This window comes from Eucyclogobius newberryi, unplaced genomic scaffold (assembly GCF_026437365.1).
Source record: "Eucyclogobius newberryi isolate DKJ021-1_F unplaced genomic scaffold, fEucNew1.0.hap1 SCAF_2, whole genome shotgun sequence".
NCBI classification, from domain to species: Eukaryota; Metazoa; Chordata; class Actinopteri; order Gobiiformes; family Gobiidae; genus Eucyclogobius; species Eucyclogobius newberryi.
In genome coordinates, this window is record NW_027315834.1 from 10,989,250 (window position 1) to 11,013,821 (window position 24,572).

The 24,572-nt window shown below is 40.1% G+C and overlaps 1 protein-coding gene across 4 annotated transcripts in view; it reads right to left on the bottom strand.

Annotated features, from left to right (window-relative positions):
• Positions 1-3,885: 3,885 nt before the first annotated feature.
• The window catches only part of grin1a (glutamate receptor, ionotropic, N-methyl D-aspartate 1a), an 84,824-nt gene continuing 64,137 nt past the window's right edge, over positions 3,886-24,572 (bottom strand). For 2 of the 4 annotated variants that reach the window (XM_072453458.1, XM_072453456.1), the window contains 11 exons: positions 24,112-24,276; positions 21,917-22,035; positions 20,811-20,923; positions 20,557-20,705; positions 19,420-19,577; positions 18,832-18,993; positions 17,852-17,961; positions 16,713-16,858; positions 11,737-11,763; positions 10,201-10,311; positions 3,886-6,106 (listed from right to left, as the gene is read on the bottom strand). In XM_072453458.1, coding sequence (XP_072309559.1) covers positions 6,038-6,106; positions 10,201-10,311; positions 11,737-11,763; positions 16,713-16,858; positions 17,852-17,961; positions 18,832-18,993; positions 19,420-19,577; positions 20,557-20,705; positions 20,811-20,923; positions 21,917-22,035; positions 24,112-24,276 — 1,329 coding nt within the window. In that variant the 3' untranslated portion in view covers positions 3,886-6,037. The remainder of the gene's footprint in view (positions 6,107-10,200; positions 10,312-11,736; positions 11,764-16,712; positions 16,859-17,851; positions 17,962-18,831; positions 18,994-19,419; positions 19,578-20,556; positions 20,706-20,810; positions 20,924-21,916; positions 22,036-24,111; positions 24,277-24,572) is intronic. The other 2 variants (XM_072453459.1, XM_072453457.1) reach the window with 1 other exon arrangement.

Below are 24,572 nucleotides of genomic sequence, written 5' to 3' on the forward strand. Positions count from 1 at the left end.
AAATGTCCATGGATTTGTCTTGATGCCGCTGAGTCTCGCCTGTCACTGTCTCTTTGGTGTCTGTGATGGAGCGTCGCCTCACATTAACATGCAGTAACCCTGAGCGTCCAGCAGGGGCTCAAAACAAGCCACACTGTGGGTCTGTCAATCAGACATACACCGATGCTATTCCTTAACACATAGAGAACACAATTCAACTTAGAATATGAAACGACACAGAAATATAAGACATTTGTATGGCAAGCTTGGGAGAAAACGCCGGGACTGCGTCAGCCAGGCCGTTGTAAGGAGCCTGGTGACCCTCCTGCGTCTCACACCGTTTTTTCCCACGCTGGTTGGTTTTGTTAGATATTCTGGAATAGGCGGGTCACATTTCTCATTGGTCAGCTTCACATCAAGGCACTTGGTATTTTTCCTAGAGATCAAGCCTTGGGTAAACATTACCCAAACTCCTCTGGGCTGTCACCCCCCTAGGGTAAACATCCTTAGGCCCATCTTGACGACACCTTCACAAATGCAGTTTGTCACACACCCGTTCTTCTCTTAGACTAATGATGTAGATAAAATATCACTATTATGCAGATAAAATACATCACAGAAATATAATCATATATTCACATTTTATCACAGATTCTCCACTCAGAGATGTGTTATTTTGGTCAAGGCGAAAGTCAAAATGGGGAAGCTCGTGTGTTTAAGTCCAGACAGGTCTTATATGAGGTCGTCATGCTTCATTAGATATTATACAACCGCCTTACATCACTTTGAGCCATGTTTCAATGGTATGTAAGATGTAGTCTTGTTTCCACAGGTTCACTTTGGAGCGATGGGAAACGCTGACAGAAAAGAATAATTTATTATCAAACGTGACCATAATACATCCATACTTACACTTATACATACATTATCCCATCAAATGTGGCGTAGAGGCGCATGAGAAGTGAAATAAATGCTGAAAAAGCTAGATGGTTACTCTAGATTCAGCTCTATGTCTCACAGCGCCACAAACTTAGAATTGTTTCACAGCCTTTTGTGAATTGCTGTGATCATCCTTATGGTTTTAAGCTTCTTTTTAAATTTTTAAACTCTTTCCACTCTAGTTGTTTTCATATGTTAATGGTTTTGGTGCAGGAATTGCCTTTCAGACTCATTTGACTCAGATGTGACACAAGAGTAATCTAAAGTGGTGGGAAATAACAAAGTACAAAAGTAAAAAGTATTGTACATTTTTAGGCAATATTAAATATTCCAGTGGATATTTTTTACTTTTACAATGGTTTGAGACCTGCTAAATTCTCTTTTTGCAAACTAAAACTAAAATTCAGCTTCTCTTGTTGACCAAAAACAGTCCTCAAAAGTTGTGAAATAAATGTAGTTTTTGAACTCATCATTTTAAAATGTATACTTATGCTAAACAATGCAATTACTCTATTTGTAATATTACTTAAAAAACAGAATTGAGTAGGCCTACTTCTCCCACCACAGATCGAGTCATAATTTGAGTTATTATTAATATCTGGAGCGACAGTAAAGATCATCATTTGTTATTAGTAATATTTAGTCATGTTTTAAGCAATTCTTCAAGGTTTTGTGGCAAAGAATGTGCACCCATAATACAGACAGCATAATATTTTTACGTATGTGTGTGTAATTGATGGGGAAAAATATCATCTAAATAAAATTACTGTGAATTGTTCTTCATTGTACCTGGTATTAGGCTCTTATATCGTTACATAGAATCCAGAAAAATCCTCTAAAAGAACACGTATTCTCTTACATTTGACCATGGTTGTAATGTTCCTCATCACATACATCTTAATATTTATTTTTAATGAGGTCATCGACGCTTTGGTGAGACTCACATATAAATAATACAAATGATACTGGATGCAGAAGGGGTTGGACTCGGGTCTTGATACCTCTGAGTTCCACCTGTCCCTGTCTCATAAGTGTCTGCGATGGACCTTCACCTCACATTAGCACGCAGTAACCCTGAGCGTCCAGCAGGACCTCACCTGATAGCTCCCCCTGGCTCTTCTCTGCCGCACAGCCTCAAAATAACCCCCACACAGCAGGTCCGGGCTGATGGATGTGACACTGCTCTGTGGGTAAAGGTTAGAGAGACCACGACTGAGCGCGCTCCGTGGGCTTCTCCACTCAGAGGCATGGCATCTGAGGCAATCAACCCTTATAGCGAGGCGCCGCGTAAGAACACAAGCGTTTGTAAAGGACAGAAGTGAATCAAATGAGTATTTTTGTCTGACAATTCTATAGAAAATGTTGCTATTATTTAACATTTATGTGCTAATTGTGAGTGCTTCAGTGGTTGTAGCAAAAAGAAACATGTTACTTTATCTGGACAAATATATGTGAATACAGCATAAAAAAGTATATTCACTGCGGATCACACAGGGGGGAAAAAAAGCTAAATTTTATTTTATTATGCCAAGTGTAAATAAAGACGCCGTTCAACTTGTGTAAGCCACATACGTAATCATGCATCATCAGAATACCTCGCTAACAGGTGGAAAATGTTTAATATTTTTGAATTGTGACTCTTTTGCTGCTCTGCCCGCCATAATAAGAAGTCAAAGGTTATTTCATCTCGGCAACTCGGGCATCAAAAGGATTTTCCAGTAGACGATAGATGAAGGGGCATTCATGTGCAATTTCCCACTCGTAAAGTGGTATTTACCATAATACCCATAGCACATTAAAGTAGCATTCAAGTGCATTATAAACGTTAGACTAAAAATTTAACTAAAACATAGTAAAGGCAAAACAAATTCTAGTAAAATCTTGTTCTTGAGATTCCTAGTTTTCCCCAGTTTGACAATTTTTGTGTTTATAATTGTACTTCCTGGATGGACACAGCAGCAGATGTGACGTTGGTAGAGGTAATTCCTTGTTACTTAGCAACTATATTGTAAACAAGAGCTAAAGTCCATATAAATTAGACAATAGTTATGATCTGAGTCTGTTATGTGTAAATTGTCTAAGATTTTGGATGGAATGTCGCTTATTGATGACATCACAGTGGGATTTTGTTTTTGAACTCAGCTTGACTTCCTGTAAATTTCCACTTTCATTGCTATTTTTTTAAATAAAATGCATGCCTGGCTTATGTGAAACTATGATAAATATTTACTGCAGATACTATCTCACCAAACAAAGGAGTAATTAGAAAAACATGAGAACTTGTCATTTCCTCTTTAAAGCCTTTGTTTTTTAGGCTGCTTTCACACTTTAGTCTTAAAGGCGCAATGGACGATTTTTCGGCGATCTGAGAACGCAGGCGGAAGTGCGCATGCGCACTCCCCCGTGCGGACTGATACAACACACACGTGCGTTTGTTTATTAGCGCAACGGATCGCATCGCATCGCTCGTCTCCACTAGATTTCTGTCCACTTCTGCGCCAGCTCGAACTGTCTTTCTCCGTCTTCATTTTGCCCCATACACTGAGGGAACTATATTATGATAGATCCATGCGCTTAGGCACGCGGAAACGTGGGGACGAACCGCACGCGGCTGCAGGTGAGCAATAGGTGCGTTTTATGATTGATACGTGGCAGGACAAATGATTTATCCACGCCACGAGGAAATATGATAAAAAATTTGCTGAAAAAAATCGTCTATTCCACCTTTAAATTGAGCCCATTTTAGTCCTGACGTGGACTTAATTTAATTTAATCCAGGTTTAGTTTCGGGCTTAGTTGAATGTGCAGAACACAGTCTTACATTCTATATGTAAGACTGTATAAAAAATATGTGTTTGGAATTAACCTGAAGTTATATTCAATCTATTAGCTCAAGCTGATCACAAACAAAGTAGGTGTTTATTTAATTTAGTTGTTAATAAAAGCACAAAATAATGAGACCACACATTTGTTGCAATTGTCAGTATGTCAGTTCATAGTTTATTTACAATAGCTTTAACAAAAAGTTTCAATGCAAGAGCTTTCCAATGAAAAGGTAAGAAAAAGAGTGATTGCTTAATCAAGGACTCCAGTATGTGCAATGTGGGTGTCCATGAAAGTGTGTGTGTCACCAAAACTGAACTTGTATCTGTAAAGATTGTCCATGATCTATTCTGACTATGTACACGGACTTAAGGAAAAACAACATGTATCTGTAGAGAATGTTGGCTTGAAATTTAACATATTCATGCATGCAAGTAAAGTAGCTAATGTCGTGCCTGGGTTATAAAGCAAATTAGCGCTTATATGATCAATAAAGTCTAGATTAGAGCTGTGGAAATCTGAGCAAGCTTGGAATACATGTTGCATGTTATCTTTATATATATATATATATATATATATATATATATACAGTTTGGGAACCCTCTGTGTAAAGTGCGAAGAGTGCCACACATCAGAAAATGATCTCAACTGTCTTTCAAATAGACAAGCACACAGTCAGCAGTGGTTTCTCAGCCCCAGAAGAACGGGAAACGGCCTGTTTTTGCATCCAACCAAACAAACAAACTTGACTCCCGACGTGCAAAAGCTCCCCTGGCATGACAAACGTGGTCTTGTTTGTGTCCCATTTTCACAGGAAGGAGGTTTTGCAGGAAGGAACGAGCGCTGGTTGTGTGAAAAACGTGGCCCTTTGATGCAACCCCTATGAGACTGGAAGTGAGAAAGACCGCCGCGTGGAAGGAGAGAGGAAGAATATGAGGACGTCCCCAAAAATGGCTCTTAAAATGAGTTGGAAACAAATGTCTACAAAACCACACATTAATTACAGCTGCACAGACAGCCCTGACAGTGATAACAAACCATGCATTTCAACAAATTATGAACAAGGAACAGATTCATACTGTATCTTTCAAGTCAAAAGTCCACATTTCCGTTATGCTCATTCAACGCTCTTATGCAGTACAAACATGCTTCTGTTGTCTTCACAGGTTAGTCCTAGTAGTGCTATTAGTAGTGTTTGCTAATAAATAAAAGATTATCTAAAAGCATCTTGTAAAATTGAAGAAAATACAATTACTTTATAGTGCAGATACTAAACCAAATACCAAATTATGCTTATTGAACAAAGAAAACTGCATTATGATATGCTTTTATAGGCACTACTACTGGTGTGCTGCAGGGCTGTAGTCTAGAGCTATTTTCTTCTATTTTCTTAATTTTACAGAAGCTTTTATATACCTCTGATGTTAGTTTTTAGTTTTTTTTTTTTTTTTTAAACAAATCAGTTTATCCTAGATCTTAAATCTGGGATATTCGATCAGGTTATAGTTTTCAATATATTTGTCATTTTGAGTTACCTTGGTTGAGTTAGTAAGTTTAGGTTTTACCATTAAATTTAGTATTATTTAGTCTTGATTTTAACCTAAAATACAACAAAACTTTTATTTAGTCATAATGTAAATTATTTTCAAAACAAAACTGTTATTAAAACATGTTTATTCCCTTCAAAACAAAACTGTTATTTTGTCATGAGGTAAATTCTCTTCAGTTTTAGTAGCTTAGTATTGAGTTAATTGCATGGTCCTGGAAATAGTTCACCCTGACATGAATTTTAGGTGTTTATTTTCCTTTTAAAAGACTATACATTGTTAACTTAATGTTACTGCTTAGTTCCTGAATTTTAGATTACAATTAATATTAATTTTAGTAATTTACTTGAACAATATATGTTTTGATCTTTCCCCCCCTGTAACTACAGCCCTGTCATAAAACATTAAAACTCAAACTAAATCAGGCATATCTACTGTACAGAAGTAAATTCTTGGAATAATCTTAAAGAGCACACTAAATATTAACAAAAGACAAAAGCTGAGCATATACAGAAGAAAATGCCCAAATGTGATGGGTTTGTTGACGCATGCCTTAACACAGAAACATCTGGTTGTCCCGACTCCCAAAGATGCAGTGTAATTCAGCAGGCAGTACTTGTATTCCCTCAGTCTTGTCTGGCAGGCGGCTGAGGCCGGACTGTGGCATCCTCTCCTCCATCCTTGTGACCATGGTGGTTTCTTTCCTCTCTCCTCGCTGGAAAGCCGTGGATCTGGATCGGTGGCTCCTCTCAGACCACGGTGCTGACAGATGGGTCCGATAGGTTGAGTTGACCCGTGATGTCAGTGGGGGGAAATTGCTGCAGAGGGGAGCGCAAAATAAAGAGGGACACAAAAAAGGCAAGTCATTTCTCGACCAAAAATCGGTTTTCATTTTGCTTTATTAAAGGGATTTCATTTTTAGATTGTGGGGTTATAACATGTGCTTATGGATAGTTGGAGTTATAGATTTGAAGTAGTGAACAAGAAATACGAAGATTGCATTGGCTAAACTTTGTGATTGGCCGTCCATGTATATTAAAGGACACACATTGTGCATTGTATTGCATAGTCATTGGCCTTTGAACATGTTCTTGAGTACCTCTGCTTTGGCATCTCATGTTTAAGATCTTTTATTCTGAAACACATTATTTTATAGCATTTTTGTCAGAACACCATCTACTGGCAGCCAAGGGAATTATCAAGAGGGAATAAACAAAAGCTAACTTGCCCCTGACATGCTAATGTAGGCACGCAGTTGTAATGAATATGATTTTAAGCCGAAATGCCCGAGCCTTGTAATGATTTATGGACCTAAAATCAGAGCAGGAAATTTCAGATCTCTACCTGTGATGTCAAATAACTGGGACATTTTGAGTGTTTTTTGAAGCTTTGAGAGAGAGGATTTACAGAACAGGAATGATCAAACAAGTGTAAATGAAGCTAAATACAATGTTAAAATGTTTTCATTTGTTTTTTTAAAGGCAAATTTGCATATTATGTGTCCTTTAAATACAACAGATACAATAAAATAGAACTGTATAAGATGTTCAAATAACCAACACATGTTTATTACAAATATTTGGAAACAACTTCAGTATATACTATAATGTCAACTATCCAAAATACTTATAACCCACTTAAAATGTATCCCTTTAAAACATCTTATGCTTTATCATAACGATAAACTTTGCCCCGAATGACAGAAAACTCCAAATAGAAACTGTGTAACCCCTCTCAGACAGGCCGTACATCAACCTTGTTCTCTGTCCTCATTTTGAGGCGCCTGTGCCGAGGTGGGTTAGCTCAGCGCATAAGCCACTGCAGCACACTGGAATCAGCCGTCTCGCCTCCTCCTCCTGCGCCAGCGTCCGGCCTTTATATAACTGGGTGCGAATATCTTGCCAAAGGGTGCAACGGCCACTTCTTTTGTGTTTTTGTGCGCATCTATTTTTAGCCTTCACTCGAGAAGAAGGGAAATATTGTGGCTGATTTCAAAGTGCTGCCGGAGCCCCTCTGTGCTTGTTTATAGAAGCGGTAGAATTGTAGGCGTCTGTTGCACCGAACGAGGACGTACAGATCCTGCATCCGTGCAACCCAGGTGCTTAGTTTCTATGGCAACTGTATTTTAGTAATCATTTCCGTTTCGCCCTGGAGATTTTGCGAGTGCGTGGACTGCCAGTGTTTTCAGAAACTGCCTATCATCCTGTTACACAGCAGATTAATGCGCTCTTAATGCGGCACACAATCAAAAAGTCTCGTTTTCAAGCTCACCGTCCCTTTTCCTGCTCTGGGAAGCCATTTTAAACTTTTGATTGAAGACTTATGCAAGTACATTAAGGCTGTAGTCGACAAAATACATCAATTAGTCGATTAAATCTCTCAAACCTATTAAGTGTCTCTTTGATTTGACCATGTATCTGGCCCCAAAGTTCACTGACAAGACCATGCGACTACAGGAGATCATGTAATTCCAAATAATCATACAGAAAACTACTTGAAAACGTTGAATTCATGATGTGAGAATGGTCTACGAAGCATATGTAAACATATAGTATAATCTTGAGTTTTATTATTCGTGATCTTTGTCCTGGCAGTCGACGCAATCTTGTTAAATTTTTTCAAGCTGTTTTTAATGCAAGTCAAAGTATGATTTCTCAATGCTGCTGAAATTGTCAAAACATTGTAGAGAGCAGAAATTATTGTCCTTTTTTGTTTGCTTTTAGAACCTTTCGACTGCAGTTCCTCTTAGTTCAAGCCATTACATCCAAGCGTAATGTAAAGTAATGCAAACTTCCATGCTTATGATGAGCTGACATCCAAACTGTCACCATTTCACCAGTGAGGATGTGTCTCATGCATCGTTTGAACCTCGAGTTGCATCACAGTATGGCTTAAAACCCCCTGTAGATCGCCTCAAGTTTAACTGCCTTGAGGACCTTAAAGCAGTACCCCCTGGAGGCACTTAATACACATCACAACCACTCCTTGTCTGAAGTATCTTATAACACACGACACACGGTTTGTTCATGTTCTACGTTCTACGAGAGGGACAGTCATGCTTGCAGAGTAAGAGAGGAGCAGTGTGGCATGTGGGTGAGGGACATTGACACTTAATCCATTCATATCCATCAATAGAAATATAAAAGAAGAACATTTATAGAAACTCAAAATAATGGTCGAAGACTGGCAATGGCAGTTTAGAACATTGGGTCACGCTAAAGTCCTGTCTTCCATGTGCAGCCTTTCCAGAAGGATAACGCCGACTTCTTTGCCTTCTTTTCATTGCAAAACCTCCAAGACAGGAGAGACATTCAGAAAACAGAATTAAAACAGTGCTTGGAAGAAAAAAACAAGGCTTTAATGAATAAGAGACAAATAAAAAAGTGTGGCTTTTGCTTTGCCGCCAAAAGGCACACCCTGTGAAGAACAGTTTGTAGAGTTTCAGTGAAGGGGCTATGTCTCTTGACTTATTTCATTGTCTACCACTCTGCCTGAGCAGCTGGATCAGAATGGGCTAGAGTGGAGCAGTTTGATGCTTCAGAAGTAGAACAACAAGCACTGTGAAAAGATTGCACTAACCCAACACTTTTAATGAGCTGCAACAAAGAAGTGAAGAGGAACGCTGCTCTAATAAAAGGCTTAGAGTGTTAATCAGAGCACACAGAGAGCCAGGAGCGTTTCAGTCCGTGTGTTCCCAAGGGCCCTCAAGAGCCAGCACACTCCAGACGACCGGCTCCGTGCAGTCTTTTCTGTACTGATGTCAATGCTGTCTTTTACTCTCTTATGTTGCACTGCAGTTCAAAGTAAAATTGTACCCGTGAATTGGTTTATCTATCTCGACAATTTTTCAGATGTCTTTCGGAACAGTAGATTGGCTTCGAATGAAGTCAACTAAGTGTGAATGTATAAAAGTCCCTGCAGCAGTCTTGGCGTGCTGTGCACACCATTGTGTCTTTGGCCTTCTTGGCATAACCATGTTTGTTGTGACAGTTTTGTTAAAAGATGAATGTAAAAATACTCAAAATAGCGATCTGAATTTGTAAGTAAAGCAGTTGCAGTCCTGGAGTGGCCATACCATCACATCAGCTGTTTGTGCGCTTGTCTCCAATAAACCAACATGAAACAGTGGTCAATTGCCCAACACCATCAACGTGTGCCTTGTGTTTCTTTAGAGCACAAAAACACTGAAAAATAAACAAGGATTATGACAAACCAAAAATAACAACGCAAAGGTATCAAAACCTAAGAGTATAATCCTGGAAAAGATATGTTTAAATAAAAAGAAAAACATTTTTATTGGAAGACTGGAAAGCATCTTGAGTTAAAACGAGTAAAAAAAAGACACATCCACAAGCGCATGCAAACCAAGAAGCCAACACAATAGCGGGATTGGAGGTGCCAAAAACATGGAAACAGTAGAAAAAAAGAATCAAGCTTTCAACACCGACAATACGACAAAATATAGACTGTATTGAACACGCTTCAGTAAAGCTCACAAAGCACAACACCACCATTTGAGACACAATCGCCAGAGGTCCATGTCCAAACCAGAGATGGGAGAAGGCCAAGACAAAACACCACTGCTTGCAGACTGCTTTGCTTTTGTTGCCCCCCTCCTCCAGGAGAAAACAACCCAAACTGTTGATCTGCTCTGACCTGCCCTGGCACCCTCCAGTCCTCTGAGGGGGCTACAGATGCTAATGCTCCGGTCCTCTGAGGGAGCTATACATGCTAATGGTGATGGCTGACGGTTAATGGTGAGCGGACAGACAGTGGCCCAGGTTTCTGAGCCGAGTGGAAATGGTGGACGATGGTGGTCTTGTCGCAGTTGGACTATGGTCATGTGGTCAGAAGAGGACAGCCGAGACAGAGAGATTAGAGAGGACAGTATGTTGCTTCTTTGTCTCCTTACCGTGTCTTTGGAGGACCTACGTCTCTTGATGCTGGAAGCCAGGTTGGTACTGATGGACCTAAAAGATGCTTTCTTTTGGGGGTCGGGCTCTGCTCTACCACTTTTTCTATCCTAAAATGAATATATGTACAAAGATTATTCATGATCTTTGGCTCTATCAAGCTCTCTCAATGTCCCAAAACCACCAACAATCAATGATCGAACAGTGATCGTATGGACTGGATTTGGCTTAAAAGAGGGAGGGTCAGAAGACTTTGGAAATGTTGAAATGAGCAAAGCAAAGTTTTTTAAGTTGCCTGGTCATATGGTTGTTCCAGACCAATATCTTATTGTGAAATGTTACAACTATCTGATGTTTCAGCAAATCTAAGACACCAAAACAGGCTGAATGTGATTATACACTGCCTGACCCCCCCAAAAAAACCCCGACCTGGATTCAACTAAGTAAGTCTCCTACTGGACAGTCGTGTGCGTGGATGATTGTCTTTCAGCTGCAACACGGTATTTAAACCCGACTGATGCAGTGAACGGCTTCTCATTTCAGAAACAACCATGTGAAAAGACGAATCCCGTGGTCATGGATGAGATGTCAGTGTGTTTGAGAAGCGTCAAATCATTGGCAATAAGCAGAGAAAACATCTAAGGAGAAGCAGAATCTAATGTACTACAGATCTGAACCCCAGTGAGAGTGTTTTGGACGAGCTGGAGAAGACTTTGTGCAGTGGTCACTCCCACATCATCAATACAAGATCTGTGTGAGGAATAATGACACACTGAAGATCTGTGTGAGGAATAATGACACACTGAAGATCTGTGTGAGGAATAATGACACACTGGATGGAAATAAATCTGTTAATATAGGCTTTTTGAAACTATGCCAAAGCGAATGTGTGCTGTAATCAAAGCTAAAGGCACTTCTACCAAATATTAGAGCATTTGTAATTTTTTCTGGGGTCAGGCAGTGTACCGAGGTAATCATTTATTCTGAACAATTTATTCTGAATAGGGGTAAACAAAAAAATCAAACCAATCAAAGACTAGCTGTAATTCTCTAACTTAATTGCCACACTATTACGTTACACTTAGGATAATTGGAGAATATTTTTTACAGTTCAAGGATCTTATCTGTAGACAAACAAAGGATTCGATTTGGGGAAATCAAAATATTCATAATTTAGTTTCATTTGGAAAATAGTTTAATTATTTGCAGAAACATCACATAGTTTACATGATTTGAGAGACCAGATTACTGTCTCTATGCAACGTAATAACTTAGACTGCACAAGATGGCAGAGCTGTGCACTAGAATGCATTGAAATGATAGATGACTAAAGATGTTCGTGGGTGTGGATACTCTGCTTGGATTACTCGCTAAAATCTTCGCCTTAGCAATAAAAAAAATAAGCCAAATATGAAGCTCATTTAGGTCCAGAAAAATATACACTGTTAAAGTCCAAATTGGTGCCCTCCCTCATACCAAAGCCCCACCCTCTAACTAGTGTTGTGTGCAAATTACTCATATTAAGGTATTCTTACATCCTGAGTCTCTACAGAGGAAGAGGGCTGCATAGGGGGAAGAAAAGAACAAAATAAAATAAATGTCCATCCACTTGCTGGTAAATAGTTATCACTTTAAAGAATGTCCTTATAAGTGAAGCCAAATGAAAAGTGTACATAAAATAAACTAGCAAAGCAAACATTTAGCATTCAAAGCCAGGCAAGGTATTAAAGTCCAGAAGCCACTAAAGAGCATTCAAAAGGAAAACAAGCACAAAATCATTGAAGAAAGCCCATTAAAAGTCATTATACCTGACAGTTGGTATAATGGAAATTCACCCCACACACATGGGAATGGAATGGACTGTGTGTCTAAAAAGAAACACAGAAGATGGATGCCTACCAAAACGTTCTAACATGAAAAGTGAGCAAATCAAAAGTAAAATGTGCAAATCTACACAATTAGGGTCTGAGTGGAGCATTTTGCAAATTGTTTTTTTTTACTTCGGCTGATCTATACTTTTTTTTTAAACATTATTGCCTTAAACTATATTGCGATTTTTCTTATCTTTCACTGATAATATACGTCAGAGTTTCATATTCTCTTTTTAGAATAGTAGTAAAAATACAGTTCACACATTATCAACCAAATAAAAGTTGAAATGTGGCAACTGAAGGCTTCGAGATAGATATTTTAATTTAATAATGTCGCTTTTCTTTATTTTTGTACATGGTTTAGAGTCTGTTTGGTCCAGATTATGATTATCAAAATGCGACAACGTTTTAATAGACATGATTAGATAAGATAAGATAATCCTTTATTGTCCTTTATTGTCGGTTCGGCCTGATCTTTGCAAGCCTATTAACAGTGACGTGCTTTTAAAAAAAATCTTATACCGCTGTGGCATAGCATAGTGTCTTTTTACACTGTTTGCAGATCCTGTTTGTCGTATTGCTCCGCACAGAAACCTTAAGATGCTGATGAGGCATGGATTGGGGAGGAGGGCAGTGTGGTGTGAATTTCAACATGCTAAAATATCCCATGGATGGAGGGGTCAAAAATAAGAAGGATAGAACATATAATAATAATCATAGTATTTAAAAAAACACAAAACAAAGAGCAGACAAATCAGGTCTGGCCCCGCAATGCATCCTTTTTCATCAGGTCACATGACTAGGCTCTTACTGTGCGCACCGACATCACCCCACACTTTTACCCGCTGTGGGAGTGACGGGTGCACAGCTTTTGAGTGCAATAAAACTGAGGGGTGTTTGCCTGTTGGGAAATGACATGTCAGGTTAGTAAATGGTGTTATATCAAGCCTTTTCAGAGGAAAAAAAAATCAGTGACATCTCTTCTTTGCTTTGGCCCTGATGAATAGCAGCAGCGTTGTCGCCGTAGGTAGTAGAGAGAAATAGTGGACCAATATCCCAGAGTCAACTTCAAACTGCCTTTGGCTCAAGCACCGCTGACCTGGGACACCCTGGATTGTGTGGAAGGTGATGGCCAGCAAACGGCGAGGAAGAAAGGTGACAATTATTACTGCGATTACAGTTTGATTTAGGTTTTTTTCTCTAATTGTCATAAACACTTGAAAGAAAGATATAGAAAGGGAATTCTAATTAAAGCAAAGACACAAAGTAAGTACAAATTGGAAGACAATGGACAGTGTCATACAGATCATATATTACAGATCCATAACATCTTGGACAATCATCAGTGCTAGAACAGACATGGACTGACACCTTCATTCAAGCAATTTGAGTTAAGTGAGACAAGTAAGCTCTTGTGTCTTGGGACAGTTGGGGTGCTCAGAGTAGTTTAAAGAAGGAGCATCTTCTAGTCGTCTGAGTACTGATCCACTACTCTTCCACTGTCTAGGGGCTGCACAGTCCATGCCATGCAGGACATGCTGGTCTGTTCTTATCTGAAACAGTGTTCTGCCTTGAAACACCATTCAGAGTCAACTATCGCATTCGGGTCAAACCTCAGGAGTTTATACCAGTCCAGACGGAGCACTTCTAACCAACATGGGTTCAACAGCTGCAGGATGTGAAGCTCTGGGATGGACGCACTGGCCTCAACACTGAACTATCAACCGAGTGCTGCACCAAAAGAGCTGCTATGTGTTCTGTCAGAGTCAGAGGACACGAAGACTCCCCTGTGCGGCTCACACACATCCACAGCTCCAGAAAACGGCACCAAAGCCAGATGACAGTCCAGCGTTTGGCGTAGCGTCTAGACTACACCAAGAGTGCAGTCTAATTTTACTGATATGTTCCTACAGACATTCAATTAGACAAGTCTCTTTCTTTTGCACAGCCTTTCCCATATATGAGGAAAGAGTATCTAAATTTCCAAACAACAACCTTTGTGTTCTTTGGGCCAACTGGAACATGAAATGCGGACAGCCGGTAAACTATATTGGTCAAAAGTGCACCGTCTCTTACATGGCCTTTGCACCTAATGGCATAGAAGCACATGGTTACACACAAGCGGTGAACAGCTGAGCTAAGGAAAGAGAAGAACACATAAACTGGGTGAACCGACAGCTTTTCGCCTCAAATGACAGCGCTGCCATCGGAAGTTTGCGACAATGAGATCACAGCGGCTAATCCAATCAGTGCACCCAAACAGTGTGAGTAACATCCAGAGGAGCAGCAGATTGTGTGAGGCCCATTACAGCGGTTTATGTCACAGCAGTGAAGATCGGATGTTGGTTTTAGCCGGGGGCCAATGGTGGCGGTCGATTAGCCGCCGTCTCGGGCCGGCGATGCAGCACAAAGAATCTGCGTAATCCCAGCTGACGTGGAGCTAAAGCCGGTCCGCGTCAGTTTACTGTGTCCCGCTCCTTTCTCAGCGGGCAGGCGGTACAGGAGACTCATGACACAAGTGGAGTCCGGTGGAGCAGACGCGGACGGGCTGGAAAGCATTTGACCCAAAACTGTACCTTCCCCCAGCGCACGACACAAGCGGCGCGTGTCTGGAGGTGAACCCATAAACTCCCGTCTCACCGATCTCGAGTCGAACCGTCAAACACATTTCAGACGGAGGGTTCGTTCAGTGTCGGATTTAATTTCACAGATAAAAACGGCTGCGGCAGCAAGAAGCTAAATGTTCCGAAATTCCAAATAACACCAACTCAAATATTGCAACCACATATCTGCCATTTGGTGATCTATACCTGTCGACTAAAACTAGATCTGCCTAAAGCAACTCTCAACCCTGCAATGTGTAGAACCAAATGGCAGAATAAATCACAGACAAACCCTTTGAGTGATCTGAATATAAATGAGTAAATGTTGTTGTAGTTTGGTTGAGCTGAACCGTGTAATTGACATTTTTAAGCAGCCGCTGAGTTGGAAGCCCCCGGCATGCAGCTGCGTGTGGAATACAATTCTGAAATGCACTGACAGTCACTGTTGTGTAATTATGAAAGCATTGATTTCTTAATTTCGTGCTCTATTTGTTCTGTTTGGACTGTGCCCCAACCAAAACACTGGCTCCTGATGTGTCCCATCATCCGCCCTTATCAAGTGCAGAAATACAATGAGATTAAAGTGGCTGCACTCAATTTTTGTCATGTAATAAATTAAAAAAAACTATTCAGCCCCAGAACAGATACATAAATAGGGGTGGACAATATATTGAATTTGACATCAAATTCAATATATTGTCCATGAATGTGGTTTTGAAGATATGCAAAATCTGAATTTCAAGTATATAATTTATAAGAAAATATTTTACAAAAAGAACAAAATATTAATAAAAATAAAGATAACAAGTTATGTTGTAAATGTTCAAATAAAATAGGGGGATATTTCTGCATTTTTGTGATTCATTGTACAGGCATTTCCCATTTGTCTGATAATTAAACCTAATTGTTGGATTGACATAATATCGTCTGAATATTTAGTTGTCAATTGCCCACCCCTAATTGTAAAAGCAGCTCTTAATTTGAAAATGAGTCACATGTGTTCTGTCTTAATGTAATTATAGAACGCTTCATTCCATTCTATTTGTTGTTAGCTTTACCGTGACACTCCTCTGAAAAGTTGTTAAAAGAGCTCATAAACCCATCGTGGTGACTAATTAGAACACTATGAATGCATTAGAACTACTGCAAAGACTTCAGTTATTAAGACTGTAAAAATCAGGTACTTTTAAGCAAAGTAAGTAGCTACTGTCAGAAAGTAGAAACTTTTATTGTATAATTGGAAGCAGAGATGTCACTGCTGGTTAGCCGTGCACTAATGAGGATCTCTTGGCTGTCACTTGGCTTCCTGGAGCCTCTTTACTTCCCTGTGGGACGTACAAGAAACAGCGTCACCCTCTGACACGCACGGCCTCTACAACGCTTTCTTCATTGGAAAACAGCAGCGAGTGGTACCGGTGTTATGCTAATCACAAAAACGCTCTTCCTTCACTCTTCCATGCGACGCACATGACACACAGAAGACTTCGGCGGAGATTTGTTCACAAACTCCGATATTCCTGCTAACTTGCCACGGTGACACAAGATTTAACCAGTTGCTCATTTGCAAAGAGGTTAATTTGACGTTAGCTAATATCTATTTCGAACCTGTAATGTCCTATTTTGCGTGAACCTTATTTGGCTGCTGATTGGACATTTACACTTCCCATTAGAAACCCTTTTTTACTGCTTACTAATGATGTTAAGACATTTTTGTACATGAATTATGAGTATATGCTTTTGGTAACTAATCTTTCACACTTTTATTACAGAAAATGATGTTCAAAAAATAAAAGTGCCAACATCATACTTTTAAGCACTCTCAAGGAGTTTATTGATTGAAAAGTGTTAGTAAATTTCTAATTAGCAGCAGAATAAACTTTTGCAGAATTAGGGCCGAATAAATACTGATTAACATCAAATTAACCACTTATTCACTTATACATATGCAAACGAATTCGAAGTTAACGACCTCAAAGAGACCAAAAACATAAATTCCTGCGATAGTTAACGTCCGCGGTTGGTTTGGGGGGTTCTTACCTGCAAGTTCTTCCTCCAGACATTGACGGCCGCAAAGGCGAGCTGCATCTGCTTCCTGCGAGCGTCTTTATGGCGCTTATAGGCGATTTCGATAAAGATGAGGAAGATCCCTGCCGCAATACCTCCGGCGACCAGCATGAACACACCTGCGTTTGGGAGGAAGTGACAAAGAAAGACAAAGCAGGCAAAACGTGTGAGAAACAGCTGTTCAGCCTCTGCCACCATCGAGCATTGTTTTATGTCATGATCAACGGTTGCTCTGAAAATTAACCAATGAGAAGAAAAAACATTGACATAAAAATAACTACTTTAAGCCACGTTTCGACTGGCCCTGGCCCCCCGGTCTAGTTTGTTTTACAGAGGTTTGGACCCATTTTGTTTATGGTGGGATGCATTTCCAGGCTCAGGTCCTTCCTCGCAGCTGACATCACCCAAATATAATTTTACTTCTAAATCTAAATCGTACCTTAATTATACTTATTAGTCATGAGCCCAATTTCAGCAGTTCACAAAAAGACGTTTACCTCAAGCTCTGGATTCTTTCTGTTGGATTGAATTTTCACCAGACGCCGGAGCCTTCCACAAGCCTTTTCCCTATATAACTGATTAGTTACACATAAAACATGGATTTTTCAGCATTCATTTCAGATTTCTGTGCTGCAACGCCACGTTTTAAAGTTTCTCTACATAATGCATTGGGTTTGGATAATGTCAAACGCATTTTGCACTGGAAATATAATATTTTCACTTGACCTGAGTCACATTTGTTGAGAAATGATTATATCCTGTTTATATTTGATTTGTGCCATCTTGTTTTCTCTCTCTTGCCCAATCATTTTGCTCAAAAGCGTTCCGAGAGCCAAAAGCGAGCCAGCCCACTTTGATCCCTCAAATAGATTGTTATTGTGCACTTGCTACAGTGGAGACATTTTTGGACCAAAGTGAACCAGTGAAACATGGCTTTAAATTCCTCTAAACCACAGCATTGTATGTGTAATCTAGACACTAAACAACTCCGCGACACGAACATTTCAAAGGTATTGGACAAAAAGTGGCTTACAACTGAAGTTTTTGTCCAATCACTTTTTTATCTACTTCTTTTTCTGTTCTTTTTCTCATCTACGCACTGAGGGCCGTACCTGCCATGTTCTCAAAGGTGAGTGTGGCCGGGGCATTGCTCCTTGAGTCACACTCCTGGTATCTCACCCAGGTTTTATCTAGGTCCTCCATGAAGCCATTCTCATGAGAACTGCAAAGGGGCAGATGGGAAAGAGGTGACAAAGTTACCAGGCAGAGAAATCTGAGCACTCACACCATTTCTACTCCCCAGAGTGAGAGAGACATAGATAGCTGATGGATAAAGAACGACTGGCAGAAACAGACAGAGGCAGGAGAGCCACAAAGATGCTGACATGAAGCAATGTACTGATAGCAGAGGCAGGACATTTCTACTCAGTCTTGTGTCAGGCCTATATACTGTCAAGTCCAGTCAGATCAAAGAGGCTCATGTGCCAAGTCGTCACTTATGTCTATTACACTCAGACTGGTGTCTAGCTCTGGTTCTGTCTCACACCAAAGGTCAAGATTTGAGTTGTGGGATATTGTAGTTGCTATAGTCATTGCTTGTGTTGATAGTATGCGTAAGTAAAACTATTCAGAATAATGTTTTTCTTCTGTTTTGATGCGTTACCAAGCAGCAGCAGTAGATTTAGTAACAGTATAGGAAGTAACAGTTATTTATTTTTATATCTGGGTTATTTTGTTTTGAGGGTTTTTGGTTCACTTCACTAAAGTCCTTCATCTCTGTGGTGGCCTCAATGGCCAAAGGCTTCATTTCTGAAAGCACAAGAATATTTTACAAAAAGAAAAACATACATTTGCAAAATATGATGTTGTGTTTTGTGAATTGCCATTTTTGATTTTCATATGGGATGGTATTCAAAATGTTGTGTTTGACCCTCAGGACCACCACAGCCAGTCATAACTGCTTCAAATATATCATTACTATATATATTCTATAGTCATGTCAGGTCCACACCTCTGGGTGTATGGATAGAACCATGAACTTAATATTAATAATTAAAATCATACGAGTAATGCAGCTTCGGCTGGGACAGACCTGAGAATAGCCAGGGACACATTCTGTTTCCAGGGGCTGTCCTTGCGCATGCCTATGCCAAACCCCGAACGGAAAAACAGCTCTCCCGTGGTCACCAGGTCGCACTTCTGCGAGGCTTCAAACTCCAGCACCGCAGAGTCCCAGATGAAGGCATGCAGCTTGCTGTGGGGGGGCAGGGAGGGCGGGGGCAGAGGGGAGGGGGAGGAGGGGTTACGGTGCAACAGTACAATGATTTACAAACACATTCACGGCTCCAGCACGCTCTCTCTAGCACTCCACATGCTGTGTGTCGGTCAGCGTTTACCAGCTTCTCTACGACTGCTATGGCCCAAAAGAAATCCCACCAGAGGCAGAGGAGTGCGGTCCCCATCCTGCGCCTGGGTATGACCTGAAAGAGGGCGCTCCTGGACTCACAGTTAGCTCAGCCTCGGTCCACTCTAGCACTGGCCCTGTGGGCGATGGGCCAGGAGCACAAGGACACTGCAGTAAAGCCTCAGCTCCCAGTGCTCCAGACCCAGGCTCTGACCCTGTCTGAGGCTACAGGAGCAGCCGGCCCCTGGCTCGGCCCTGTGCTCCGCTCACACTCACTTGTCGCGTACAGCCTGGATGGCCTCTGCCGCGCTCTCGTAGTTGTGCTTCTCCATGTGTCGGTACATGGTGCTCAGCTCCACCTGCCGCCGGAAGTAAATGTCCACAGAGCTTTGCTTCACCGTGGCATAGATGAACTTGTCTGATGGGTTTCTCAGCTACAAAACAAAGACATTCTTTCATTCATGTCTACATTCTGTATATGCTATAAAATCAATTATGATTGGATTAATGGAAAACTGATATAAAGGTACACTGCGGGTCCAAAAAAAAGTCACTGCTTCACTGCGTTACTTCAGCCAATTACCTACTTACCGCAACCGTCATGAAAGAGTGTGAAGTTTGGCTTGACAGGTAGAGCATTGAGTTAATGTGCGGGGGACCCGGGTTCGGGTCCAGCAGTATTTTCACTTTATTCATGTCGTTCTTTTCATATTTAAATGTTTTAGACGTGAAACATGTCATTTGTGTAGAGCGGAGGGTCACTCTCCTCAAAAATTGTCAAATAATTTATCAGTCATAAAGTGAGTGTTTGTACAGACTCCAATAACTGTAAAATTCCATGAAGCATGACTAGCTTTGGTGGTAGAGAATGAGACTTGGATCCAAAGTGTTGTTCGAGCCCCGGTAGGGCGGAAAGGGTTTTTCAGAACACCAAGATGTACAATTTCTTGAAAAAGTAAATTGAACTAAAAGCTACTTCTTCTGCTGTGCTCTTCACCGTGGGTCTGTGTGCAGCTAAGTCTAAGTCCGATCCCACACAATTTCACCACCACTGAACTTGCAAATCCTCAAACTGTTTAAAGAGCTGTTTTCGGACATTACATGAACTCCCAGTTGCTCTCTTATGGACATTTCACTCACTATTCACTGAGATTTGCACTGTTATTTGTGTTTGCACTGGACTAAATGTAAATACTGGGTTTTATGTTGTTTGTCAAATGCACAGCCATGAAACCGAATTAATTTGTATTCTGTATTATTACTTACACGCACCTCCGATAGTTGACCTAGAATCTTGCACACCCCCTTCAGAAAATCCTGGATCCGCCCCTGGTGCCCCCTTTTTTTTGGACAGGCAGTTACTGCATGACATCACAGTATCCTTACACAGTACCATTTCACCCAGTGACTCACCCTGGGATCATTGATGCCGGTGATCCGCTCCTCAGGCCGGTCCAACACCAGGAAGGCAGCCAGGTTGGCAGTGTATGAGGCTACAATGATCATAGCAAAACCTGCCCACACCATGCCCAAGATTCTCGCTGAGAAACTCCTTGGAGCACCTGCAAACAATGGTATTAGAGCATCATTTTTGTTTTAGAAGACTTAAATCGCACAACATTCTGCTCTCTAAATGGACATTAACAAACAGCTTGACTTGTGCTAACCTTCTCCAATACCGGAGTTCAACAACACTCCCCAGGAGAACCACATGGCCGACGACAGTGTGAGCGCATCCTCCTCTTCCTCTTCACTGTTTACTTTAAATCTTCCAAACGGGCTGCATTTGAGAGGGTTGTAGAAGAGACACTGAGTGAGGCAGAGTCACGAGGACATAGTGGACACGCCCAGGTGAGGTTCAACTGAACATGAGTGAGCCAAGCCAGAAGAGACACACAGCCATGTCCACAGTAAAGACTTTTAAACTCTCTTTGTGGATGCATTGTAACGTGGAAACGTTTATTGAAAGTATCATTTCAAATTAGTTAGATATTAAAACGGGGATGTAAAGGGTTAATATGCTGTTAGTCCTTTTATTATGAAAAACAGACTGCATTATGTATAGATTCTTAATAGAATATTAGAAATTATTCTCATCATAATATAACAATGGCAGACGGCTAAATCAATATATTAATATTAATGTGATTTTATTGCTGGTTTTGTGAGGTACATTGTTTGTATACCTATGATAGGATCATCACCATATATAGTTTTGTACTACTGTAGTAGTATTAGTATTAATATCATAGTCATAATTTGTCCTGCCACGATAACACATTGTAAAGTGTGACAAACTGCTACAGAAAATCACAATAGATGATAATATTGAAACTTCCTTTTGACACAATAACCTTAAAGCAGAATAATGCAGAATTTCATATCATTAAAAAGTATCAGCTGCTATAAATAAACAGCAAAATTAAACTTCTTTTTTTTTTTAAATCTGTAAATAGTCATATAAGTATCTTCTACAGCTCAGAACTTTTTGTATTACAAATAAATAACAAATCACCGGTATATAAAAGTCTATATAGTGATTATCATGAAAGGGCAACTGATTGTTTAAATGCAGCCTTGACTTTAAATACAGATGAATTAGTGTGGACATGGGGTCAAAACGGAAAGGAAAGCTGACGGACAAAAGGAGGTGCCGGGACAGAGCGGTGGGATGGCTTATACCAATCTTGCCCTGGCAGTCGTCTGGCTCCGCGCTGAGGGAAGATCTGACAGTGGCACACACAGACACACAAACACTGAGCCCTTCTTGTACCTGAAGCGGTCGAGTAGATAAAGCATCACCGCAACCACGTGCACCGACAGCCCCACCAGCAACCACAGCGTGCTCTGGAACGGCTGCATGAACGAGTCCAGCGTACTGCGGGGGATTTCCTGCAAACACGAAATCAGCGATCATCTGATACACTGTGATGTACTGTTTATGTCACTTAAAACCTTATTTTTTGACCATGAGAGGAGGAAGTAGATATTTAAAATGTACAAATGTGTCTAACTTGTCCCTAGCTCTCATAAACATTTGTATTCACATTCATTTTCAGGCGAGTGCACAACTTTAGAACAACTTTTTTCAGACGACGATGTGGAAATGGGGTGGACCACTCAAGCGCAACCAATCAGAGTGCTTCTTTCAGCTCTTACGTCCTGGTTGACCGGAACTAAACAATACTTTATTTTTGTCACAAAATTTGCAAATTTACTACAAAATAAGTCAAGAACCCCAAATGAAACCATCCTGACAGTAATCAATCAATTTGATGTGTGCAATTTCAGTTTCAAATTCAGCCCCTCTTTTCAGTATCAATTCAGTTCGACCTTTATTACTATCCAGAATAAAGCTCCCACAAACCCTGACCTGGTTTTAAAGTAGTTTATTGCTTGTTCCTGATCTATTGCTGGCATTGTCCTGATGTAGTCCTGGTTTAGCTCCAGTTCGTAATCTTTTCTTTTGTTTTTAGTCAAACTGTTTGCCTTTGTTGTTAGTAATTCCATGCCAAATATTGTCTGAAATGGCGCTTGCTGTGGAACAAATGGGCGGATTAGGAAAAAAAAAATGACATCAATATTCTTTTTGGCTCCTTAAAGCTGCAGGTGGAGATAATGACTGTAATGGCGCTGATTTCATAAACAAGACAAATTGAATCTTAAACCGTGCTGTGGAGCGAGCTCACTTTCACAGCGTGTTTGTTCCCCGGGTGTTACATGCATATTAATTCACCTCCCACTCAACGACTATTTTTATAGACTAAATATAAGCCTGTCATTTATGTCAATTATAGAGACTCCCACACCGGAGTACACAAGCTGACAAGTGCAGTACAGTGAGCAGGATCGCTCTCAAACAGGGATGTCACGATATCAAATGTTACTGTTACGATTATTGTTAGAAAAAAAACGTTGCGATTTATTGATTATTCACGATTATTGAGACTGTGACCAAACAACAGTGAAATCTTTAATTTGCTTTCATTTCCGTGGTCTAACGTGTGACTGTTTCTCAAGTTTGTGACCGATTTTATGACATTTTACTTTCTGAAAGACAAAATTGATTCAAATGTGACAAAAACAGCGAGATAAAAACAGATATTTACATTTAAGTCTATTTTCTGGACGGTAGATTGAACTAAAAAGATTTAGTTTTGCCCACTATTATAATTTTTTGGTTCTTACGATTACATTGTGACCTGAATAATTACGATTATCGATAAACTTAATAGTCATGACATCCCTACTCTCAAATAAGGAACAAAAAGCTATTTCAAATCATATTACAGGAGTAAACACACTGAAAGAACAATAACACAGACCGTCATTGTTTTTCTGTGGGATTTGGGTGTTACAATTGTAAAACATATTGTAAGAATGAAGTTGAATTGTAAAAAAAACCCAAGATGTATCCATTTTGAAAAAAACTGTTTTAGTTGCCATCGTCTACAGATCAATGAAATAACGGGACTGCAGTGGATTTGGATCCAAGGATGAATTTTGGATTTCAAGGATGAAATCATATTTTGATTGATATGTTTGGCTTTTGAAAACATTACTAGACAAAGCGCAAACTGCAGGCCTCCAATGACAGAATGAGAATCAGATTTAGAAAACGGTTTATTGGCATCTTCCGTAAACAAAAAAAAAACATAAAACTCTAAAACAATAAAACTATAGTAGCAAAATATTATATACTGAAAACAAATCGTAACTAAATGAAATAAAAATAGACTTAAGACTTGAGAATGAGGTCTATAAACACAATCGTTTCCATACGGACATCCCTAAATTATGACTTTACTATTTTTAGCTTACAACACAACAAAATAAACGTAAATTGTATCTTTCTACATTCTGGGGTCTATAATACCGCTTCACATCTCAGTGTTTTTCTCTAAAATTCATAAATGTAGCCTGTACCCAACAACCCAACGTTTTATCACGATGGTGAGCGAGTCGTACCTTTTTGACCAGAATGGTGAGGCCCTGGTACTTGAAGGGTTTGGAGAACTCGATGTACTGCGCGCGCTCGTTGTTGATGGTCAGCGGGGCCACGATCATGTCCGCCAGGCCGCCCAGCAGCTCGCCCATCATCCCGTTCCACTCCTTCTTGTTACTGTTGTTCACCTGCATCCCGCGGAAATAATATCATTCGGAGCAAAAACAGCATCTATGATTATATGTAAACTAACAACAAACTAACAACCCTGTAACAACATTTAGGGTCACACAAAATCTCCCCAACACTGTTTCATTAACTGATAGATTCAAATTTTTTTGAGAAATAACATGCCAAAATCTTTACCAAACATTGCTTTTCAAATTTGCCCATCCAATTCTGAACCAGAATTAAACAAGGACTAGACTAGGACCAAGGTCTGAACCAGGACTAACCCTGAATCAAAACAGGTCTAAAGAAGGTC